Consider the following 9,784-nt stretch of genomic DNA (forward strand, 5'->3'; position numbering starts at 1 on the left):
AAGATCAAGGATTATTCTGTAAGAACATTCAAAAAATTCATTGACAAGATTTTTAAGAATTAGAAATTACTCTGAATTACTCTCAGAATTCTGAAATACTCGTGAAACTCACATTAATTCTGTAAAGTGTCTATAGTATACTACTTGTGCTGTTGATAAGGGTCTGTCGATGGTTTTGCTTTGTTTTTGTAGTTTTTTTGTTTATACGGGGGGGGTTGTTGTCTTTTTTTGTCGTTGCGTTTTTCTTCTTGTGCTATGACCGCCTCCCCCAGGCTACCAGCGGAGACGCCTGATCCCGGCCCCCCTGCCGGACGCCCCGCCCTCGGGGAGGAAGGCCGGCGCCGCGGGCCAGCGGGTGGACCTGCTGCCCCTGCCCGGCCCGCTGAAGGAGCCCTTCGAGATCAAGGTGTACGAGATCGATGGCGCGGCCCACCTGCAGCGGCAGTGCCCGGGCGGCGCGGCGGAGGCGAGCACGCGGTTTTGTCGTCCATTTCATCCCGCATGATAATGGCGCCCGTGTTCGTCCCATTGGTTTGATGGTGTCGTTTCATCATCAGCAGCGGCGGTTCCGGGTTCATGCCTGAGAGCTGAACCATGGAAACAAGAATTTGAAACATTCCGATTTTTCAATCTGATAGTAACATGATTTTTGGTACTACTCCCAAAAAATTAAGGAGTACGCATACCCAGTTGGTGCAGTTCTCAGTTCTGTTCATGGTTGATGTAATATTAAAACCAGCACAGTTCTCTTTAATGTAATCTTCAAACCTACGCAATTCCCATTAATATTATGATAAAACCCAGCCCAGTTCTCATTAATGCAGAGATCAGACCAGGTCACTTCTTATGAATATAGTATTTCAACCTGCTTCGTTCTTATTAACTGTAGAATCTCTCAGTGTGTGTCTGGATTTAATGCTTCATTCGTCACCGGTGCTCACGGCTGCGAATACAAAGCAGAGCTGAAAAACAGCTGGCTGACAGTGGAGAAACGCCCAAGTTCATGGTTCTGCAATTAATCAGGTCCCTTGTTAATGCCTGACGTGTTGTTGATTGGCTAATTAACCTTTCACCCATGTGGGAGAGTGTTCTTAATTGGCCTAGTTCCTGCTGTACTACAGCATCGCGGTGCAGGCCCTGCCAGGAATGGAAGGGAGGAGAGCGGTCATGTGATGCCTGTGGCTAGTTGGTTTAACCAATGGTAAAGCACTGACCCAAGCAGGCTTGGGGAAACATGGAGCTAGACTGGGTGGGGAGAGGAAATTTGATGAATGAAGGTTCTGGCCACGATTCTGAAGTGGTCCTTCTGGTGTTCCCTTTTCTGATTCCATGGGTCATTAACCGTTCCTGTGCCTTTTATTCAGCCCAGATTGGGGCTTGTGGAGGCTACATCATAAATTTGTTGGATTTGATAATGAAATTTGGAATAAATATCCTGTGTGTGTTTGTCTGTGTGTCTGCATGCCGGTGTGTGTGCGTGTGTCCGTGCGTGTATGTCTGCATGTCATAAGCTCATTCTTACTGTTTTCTCTTCTGTCATGTTTCCAGCAGCCATTTCAGGATGTTAAGAAAGGTACATAGAATGGGTAGGATCAGATGCAACTGAACTTCATGCAGAAACCATAAAGGATATTAGTTTGAGGCATTATAATGTAAATCCGATGGAGTCTGGACGACCATAGTAAGTAATGTGAAATGTAATACTTTGCAAACATACCGAACTGGGTAAAGGCCTGTGGTTCTTCAGCAGCAACTGAAAAGCCCTGTCAGAAGGATAGGAGCAAGAATAACCCGCATCATGGTTCTACTTTTCAATAACGTGTTCCTCTTGACTAGGTCTATGCTTAATCCTCCTGCAAACAGGTCTCCTGTAGATTAAGAAAGTGCTGGGATTGGGGGGGGGCGTAGAGTGTGGCGGGGATGCTGATTTATTTGGAGCTCTGCTCTAATTAATCCATCCGACAGGAAGGGGGGAAGGTAAGTCTGCAGGTTAGAGTCCTGATTTAATTTACCATAATCTCTCCCTGTATAAAGCCGGCTTTGGTGTCAGCGATGCAGGTCTTTTCATCCGGGAGGGCTCAGTAGAGACGCTGTGTCACGGTGAACGGTGGCTGTGCAGTGGCGACGGCTGATGCAGGCTCTCTCTCTCTCTCTGCCCTCCCATTCTCTCTCTCTCCCTTCCTCTCTCTGTCCTCCCATCGCAGGGCTTGCTGTACTTCAATGCCAGGCTCAAGATGCTGGAGAGGCGGCAGCAGCAGATCCGGGACCTGCGGGTCAAGCACGAGAAGCTAAAGGGGGAACTGGAGGACGTCAAAAACAAGCTGATGCTGGACCCTCAAAAATGGATAGGAGAGTGTGAGTACCTTTGGATCCTCTAATAAAAACCATGTAGTTTGAAGCCGTATTAGATCTTTATTACTGTCTCAATTGTATTTTTTCCCGTGTGGTGGGCTGTGTTTAAGGGGATACTTTTATTAGCTTTCATATTGTAGGACACATTGTATTAGCAGTTTGCCCTCACTTTTTTTCAGCTAGCTCCAGCATTTGTCAGGCTGGACTGTGTTACTTCATTTGGGAGCTTTGGCTTGGTAAAGAGGATGTTGTTCCTGTTGGCCGTAGTTCTTCAGCTACTGAGCTATCCCTTGCTGTTGTTGTTTTGACAGTGCGAAGCACATGGTTATTTCCTCTAGTCTATTTATAGAGGTTATTTCCTCTAAAGACAATCTGCCATGAATGGGCCCTCTGCTTGCTTTTCCCACAGGCCCACCTGGTTTCTTACCCATCCAGGGTTCCAGAACTATGGAAGTGGGCAGTACCATAAGAAAACCAATTGGTGATTGATTCCAATTCTAATGGGGCTTACTGGTGACTCAGGAAGCAATGTTAGAGATTTATAAGGCTGTTGTTGAAAGTGTACCCACTTTTTTAATGACTGTTTGGTATGGCAGTACAACAGCTCAGGAGAAGAAACATTTAGAGAGAGCTACATGCACAGGACCTAAAATCATTGGCTGTAAACTTCCCTCTGTTTCCTCCATATGTGTCATCCGTATCCAACGGAAAGCTATGAAACTGTCCACTGACTCATCCCATCCAACCAGCTTTTTCTTTAAAGCCCTTCCTTCAGGAAAGAGATACCAGTCTATTAGCTGCAGAACCTCTTGCTTTCCTAATAGCACCTATCTGTTTCCCATCTGAACTCAATGAAATGCACAAGAGTGTCCATTTCTTACTGTTGGCTTAATGTACATGCTTTTTAGAGTGAGCATTCTTTTATTCAGGTTTTATTTTAGGGAGTTTACATCCATAATTAATTCACTTATAGCATTTTGTATTGCATTTGTAGTTGTTTTTAATTGGGTGATCTGTGTGTTTTAGGTGTTATGTGTAAAATGTCAGTTTTGTGAAGCCTTTGTCTAAATGTATTATGATTATTGGTATAGAGCATTATTGTTTATAACTATAATTATACTGTATTATGCATATTATAAGACATTTTAAGTATGTTACAATGTACTTGGACATAGGCTTCATGGAAAGTGTTACCGGAACTTTCTATATGAAAAAATAAATGTTAGCGTCACGTCTCATGCATAGAAAGTGTAAGAAGTGGGCAGAGAAATCAATCTCCCGATATGGAAATTAAACACCTTTCCTTTTCTTTTGACACCCCTTTCATAAGAAAAGGTCGCATGTTGAAAAATGAATTCATGCAGCACCCATCTGTCGGTTAGTGAAAGCCTTGCCTTTGTGTACATACTCTGTATGTGGAGAAATCAATAAGCCTCCATTTCTCCCAAAACCTTGACCAGCAGCGTCTGCTATTCATCCATGACTCCTGGAATGAACACTGCGGTGCTATATTAATTACATTTCCCTCATGAAGAGAGTGGTACTGCTGTGTATAGTGGAGTCAATGGCTGTTTCATCCAAACACCTCACTATTCTTATTTGTATCAGGTGAACATTCCGTAGGGTTTTTTAAGGCATTCTGAATAATCCTTCTGCTACGCACAAACCTTACCTGTAAATGGATGGTTGCTACAAATTCAATGTGTCTTACCCCCATTTAATACATCTGTTACCCTTTTGAGGGTGCTCTTTGTCCTCTTTTTTAAAATAAATGTATCTAAAGCGCATGTATTTTCTTGTTTGTTAAAATACATGTTTTTCTTCCTAAATACTATTTGAGTTTCCTTCAGGAACAGTACTGGACTGTGTACATTATATAGCTTTGTATATATATTTATGAAAATATTTAGCAGTGTATGCAATTTCATTTATAATATATAATAAATATATTCTACATCCTTTTCTTAATGTGGTATGTAGAAGTAGCAGAAATAGAAATATTGTCCGATATATGCAGCCTATATTCAATAATACTCAAGGCTTTCATATTATATTTTTACATATAGCCAACCACTTATACTCATATTTTACTCTTTGTCTGTGGTGACTTGTCTCAGACTCCTCTTTCATCCCTTGCTCTCTTTCTTCTTTCTCTCTCAAACTCTTTCCCTCTCCCTTTCTCCTCTTCTTTGCTCCCCAGTTGAGGTTGAACCAGACCTGGACAAGGAGTCGCAGGAGTACCTGGAGGCCCTGGCGCAGGTGACCGGTGAGCTGGAGTACTGCGTCAACCTGTGCAAGTCGCGCGTGATGATGGAGACCTGCTTCGACGTCGAGGCGACGTCCCTGCCGCACGGCGGACCCCGGGAGCTGCGGGTGTGAGCTCGGACCCGGGGGAACTGAACTGGCCTAAACTGGCCCAAACTGGGCCGAACACTGGCCGAACTCTGAGCGATCGCCAGAGAAGCCGTGACGAGCTGCCGCAGCGCTGATGACAAGCATGCGTCTCATTGCCAGGCTGCCGCATCCATGCATTATGGCCTGCGGCGCAGTTAGCGCCATCCCGCGGAAGACAAACCAAGGCCTGGATTCAGTTTAACTGCAACGTATCTTACGCTCACCTCTGAATAGCTGCATTTCCATTATAGTGAATTTCTATTACTTTATTTGCCTTTCTTTGCAACAGAAATGTAAGGGCGACTTTTTAAAAACCCTAACTTAGTCATAAGATGTAAAATGACTGTTCCTAAATGTGCATTAAATGCTAAAGGGAATGGACACTAAGCTAGTAATTGATTGAGTCATCACTGACTACATCGATGTGGCTTAAACAAATCACATGAAACCACTTTTCCTGACAAAAAAAACAATGGAAACAGGTTTCTTTTGCATGCAAGTGAAGGCGACTGTTTGTATAGTGCCCCATTTTCTCTGTGACTTCCCAAAGGATATGTAGCTACAGTACAAACTCATTTGGGGGTTTCTGTCCTCATTAAATTATTATGCATTTGGTGGTGTTGTGCAAGTATTTAAAGAAAGTGTCTCCGGGCAAATATTTATAATGGTTAAATTGAATCCTGGGTCAAGATTTCTGGAAGTGCCTTTTCTGATTGTTTTCATGTGAATATTATTTTCTATGGTGCTAGTATTAACTGCAGCATACCGAAGACAAATCCTCAACATATTCCTTTAAGGGAAAAAAAAACTTTTATATTGTGTTCTATAGTGCATTTATATGATTTTACTTCATGTACAAATGTAATTTTAGCTAAGAAATAAAAGCTGACAAAAGAAAAGCAACAAGTTGGTTATTACTTCAACATCAAACCACTATGACTCGACCAAATCATGAATGACACCAAATAGCCCTGCCCCACGCTCCTATTGCCTCTGTAAGTAGGAGAATCCACCATTGCAGCTGGGGTGTCACTGTAATGCTTAATAGTCTCTGATAGGGTTCCCAGTGTGGTATGCTGCTCAGGCCCTCATTGTTTTTGGATGGAAGTGTGGTGACGTTTGCTTATTAGCTTTTCCTGTTAGGTCACCGCGACATGATCAGCTGACATAAGACCACCCCCATAACATTCTCCCAGCATGCACCTCACAACAGTAGGTATACTGTCAGGTTATGCCATCATTACCACCTGTGACTCAGGGGCTTAAATTGGGATTAAGTTTAAGGTGGAAGGTTGTGCAATGTGCTCCTCAGATCAACAGGGGGCGCTGTCCCTGCTGGACACTTTTTCTACATTTACATCCTGGCTAGCCTTCACAGCTCATTACATGCAGTGGTGTTAGGAGTCAGTGAATACGTTAGCCAGTGAATTGTAGTTAAACTCTCTGTGAGAACATTGAAGTTGAAAAGGACAGCCTCTCAGAATGGCGACAAAACAGCTATCTGACTGTATATTCCTCTGTAGTTACTTTAGGCAAGTCATATGTACAGTGTTCTATACGGGGCTGTGCAGTTGAGACTACGGCACTGGACACCTGCGGAAGAAAAATAGCGGAAATGATTGAAAATCATCCACACATCACGGCTGAAAAAATCCGACTCTCCCACCTGCAGATGGTGGGCTAGGTGGCCATCAAGCCATGTGCAGCGAGTGTGATCTGTCCTCTGATTGGAGGCTGTAGGGCACGGAGTTCTTTTCCAGTTGCAAAGCTTCTTCTCCTCAATTGGATGCCAGCTTTAATAAAGATCAAATCTTCAATGTAATTGACTTCCTGTTGTTCTAGTCAAAGAGTTGGCATGGTAATGCAGTGCGTGTTTGGAATTGAGAGGAGCATGTATGCAGGTTTTCTGGACCGTGCTTTTATCTATATTTATATGCAGGCATAATCTGTCTCTATCATTCAGTGGTGAGGATGTCATTTTCATGCAAATAGTGCAATCTATATTTCACACTATATTTAATGTGCACACTTCCACAGTGGCTTCAAGAAAGAGTGTCATTACTGGACATATATTCTTTTTATAATATTTGGATTTAATCTTATGTGTGTTTAAAGCAGATTCAATGTCATTCATATTTCATCACATTATCAATTAAAAAATTAGATAATATAATATATAATGAGGGGGAGATTGCATTGGATGATATTTTACACACTTGTTAACCCTACCTTTTTCTTGTGCTTTTTAATGATTATTTGCTTACTCACAGTAATCATTTAATTTAATTCAGTCATTTAAACATGCCCTTGTGCACACACACACACACACTTTACTAATTCATTTATCAATTATTTTACCTTAGTTGATATCTAGTTGATATTTCTTGAGATTATTTTGTACAAAGGGCAGTAAACATACTCAGCACTGAGCACATATTGTTCACTGGTTGAGGGAAAAAACATCTGGCTAATTAACTGCCACACGTTCATAACTTGACCTCTCACTGGTTTTACAATCATTTCAAACAACATTGTGGTAATGAAAATAAATTAGATTTGTTAAGTGCTTGGGAAACATTGCTTTTCAGTCCTTTGGTACAGTTACTACTCATAGAACAGGAGAAAGCTGGATGCTCAGCCATTCAAGTGGAAAAACAAACTTGGCCAGATGTCACCATTAGAGTAATTACAGCCAGCTGGGGCGGGAAATAAATTATCAGGTTGAGGGGAGATTCAGTGGCCATATATGTCTCCTTCATGCTATTATTATTTTTTAAAAATACCTTCAAGCGTTTTATTTAAAATTTTATGGTTCAAAAGGTTAACCTCTAAAGTTAGGCCTGACAGACTGGCATTGCGATAAACATGAACCTCAGCTCCCAAATCCACTCAGAGCAATTCATTTTCAAAGACATGAATTAGCCTTCTGCAGCTTGATGACAGGTTCATACAGAGATGATTCAGTTTAGGGGCCTGAGAGTTAATGACTGTTCAGTAAGGATGTGATCTATGTAAGATGGTACCACCACAGAGCAGATGGAACATGTGTAGAACCCAGATATGAGTGGTAAAGGAGGAAGAACAACCTGTGAGGTTAAGGCTTTTTGACTTGATTTGCATATTATGTGTAAACAATGTGAATATATTGGTTTGTTTGTATATTGGAGTGAAAGGCTTTTATAATGCTTTTTATAAGGCTTTCATAATGTCTCTGCTGTTCCATTTTGGCCACAAAAGTCTCAATTGAAAAAATGTTAAGCAAAATACTTATGTGATATAGCATAATGTTGGGCTACAGTGTACAAGAAGTTTTTTTTCAGTGGTCCAAAGAAACAGGAGAAGGAAAAATCCTTATGTGATTTGCCCACCACAACTCGTCTGATGTTTTGTTTTCATGGATCTGCTTTCTGTATTTAGTTTAAATTCATTTGAAAGTTAGATTAACATTTTAAAGTGAACTTGGGCCTTATTAACTGCAATTGGGAACAAAGTTCAAAAGATAATTTTAAAATTGGTTGAATGTTTTAATTGTTCTTTTATAATTATTATCATGACCTCAGACTAGTAAGGAGTACCTATTTTAACAGAACGGGACTTTTCAAATTTACTTTCAATGTTATAATACTGTATATAGAACATGTATCAAAGCTTCATTGGGAAGAAACTGCGTTTTAGATGGGCTATGATTTGAGTTGAAATAAAATTGTTTTATCCCCAATATATCAGGTTTCCCGAACAAAGATTAGGGTTAGGAGATTTCAGACAGCTGCCAATTACCTGAAAAAGCAGGAAACACCTGCTGCCATTTAAACCCCACACACATGCTCTCTTTCATGTCTGGTGTTTTTACCCCTCCCCCACCCCACACGTCTGTGCCCTTGTGCCTTTGCCTTGTGGTGGGGAGGGGCCAGGGCTCACGGGAGGAAGCTAACGAGGATGGGTGCCGCTCCTGAACTGTACCTTGATCTCATTACAATCGATCGGTTCTGTTTTTGCAGGTTTAGCCGACTTGGGCTTTGGCACCAGGATAGGGGTGATGTCATTGCTCATGTGGTAAGTAGCAGTCATGATACAGCCCTGGGCTATGCCCAGGCAACCAGAGGAGCCGACAGTGGAGTAGATCATGTGACCACAGTCTGGAGACCGCTGCAGCTCGGCTCAAACCCATACAATGCAGAATGTAAATTAGCAATTAAAGGGCTTTCATAATGCTGTCTCCTGCAATTGCAGCAACGTATGTCACTCAAAGAAGGGAATCTCAGGGACATTTTTTCAATTAGCAGAATCAATTAAATGCCTTGTAGTGAATGCAATTAACAAGAGTGCTCATGAATGTAAATCATTGCTTTCCACTAACTGTTTGAATTCATCTTGCCTGAATGACTATGCCATAAAGTGGCAGTGCTTTAAGCATAAGCCTGTTTCTGAATGCCCTCTAATAATTGAACAGCAAACACAGCTGGAGGGCTGTAAATGCATGTCTGTCTGTATGTATATATGTTTGTGTGTATGTATGCATTCTTTCTTTCTTTATTTTTTCTTTCTTTCTTTCTTTCAACTTTTCAACCTTTCAACAAGGACAGTGCACAGCCACTTAGCTGTTCTGGAATTATCAATCAAGCTAAATTCCATATATCGTCTCTGGGCAGGTAACACTAAAAAACAGGATGTATGTGGACATGCACAGTCATTAGTACATCTCAGACATCCATCCATCGGTCCATCCATTATTTATACCCGCTTATCCTGGGCAGGGTCACGGGGGGTGCTGGAGCCTATCCCAGCATGCATTGGGTGAGAGGCAGGAATACACCCTGGACAAGCCGCCAATCTATCGCAGACGTCTCAGACATATAGCCTCATACCATTAATGTACAAAATTATATGCAATAATGTCCCTCATGTCTCCACGGATAAGGAAAAAGAAAAGAGGAACGAGAGTTACATTAATAGTTGCATAGTGGTCCAATGATTGATTGTTTTCAGGCATGGTTTCATGATTTATATAGCTAAAACTTTAAACAGATGTATTGTCTTG

The 9,784-nt window shown here is 41.7% G+C and overlaps 1 protein-coding gene across 7 annotated transcripts in view; it reads left to right on the forward strand.

Annotated features, from left to right (window-relative positions):
• Positions 1-5,649, forward strand: part of LOC118230421 (kinesin-like protein KIF26A) — a 49,377-nt gene extending 43,728 nt beyond the window's left edge. For 5 of the 7 annotated variants that reach the window (XM_035423426.1, XM_035423425.1, XM_035423428.1 and 2 more), the window contains 3 exons: positions 273-466; positions 2,205-2,355; positions 4,553-5,649. In XM_035423426.1, the coding sequence (XP_035279317.1) occupies positions 273-466; positions 2,205-2,355; positions 4,553-4,731 (524 nt within the window). In that variant the 3' untranslated portion in view covers positions 4,732-5,649. Of the gene's footprint in view, positions 1-272; positions 467-1,548; positions 1,574-2,204; positions 2,356-4,552 lie in introns of all 7 variants that reach the window. The other 2 variants (XM_035423427.1, XM_035423429.1) reach the window with 2 other exon arrangements.
• The last annotated feature ends 4,135 nt before the right edge of the window (positions 5,650-9,784 follow it).

This window comes from Anguilla anguilla, chromosome 6 (genome assembly GCF_013347855.1).
Source record: "Anguilla anguilla isolate fAngAng1 chromosome 6, fAngAng1.pri, whole genome shotgun sequence".
NCBI lineage: Eukaryota > Metazoa > Chordata > Actinopteri > Anguilliformes > Anguillidae > Anguilla > Anguilla anguilla.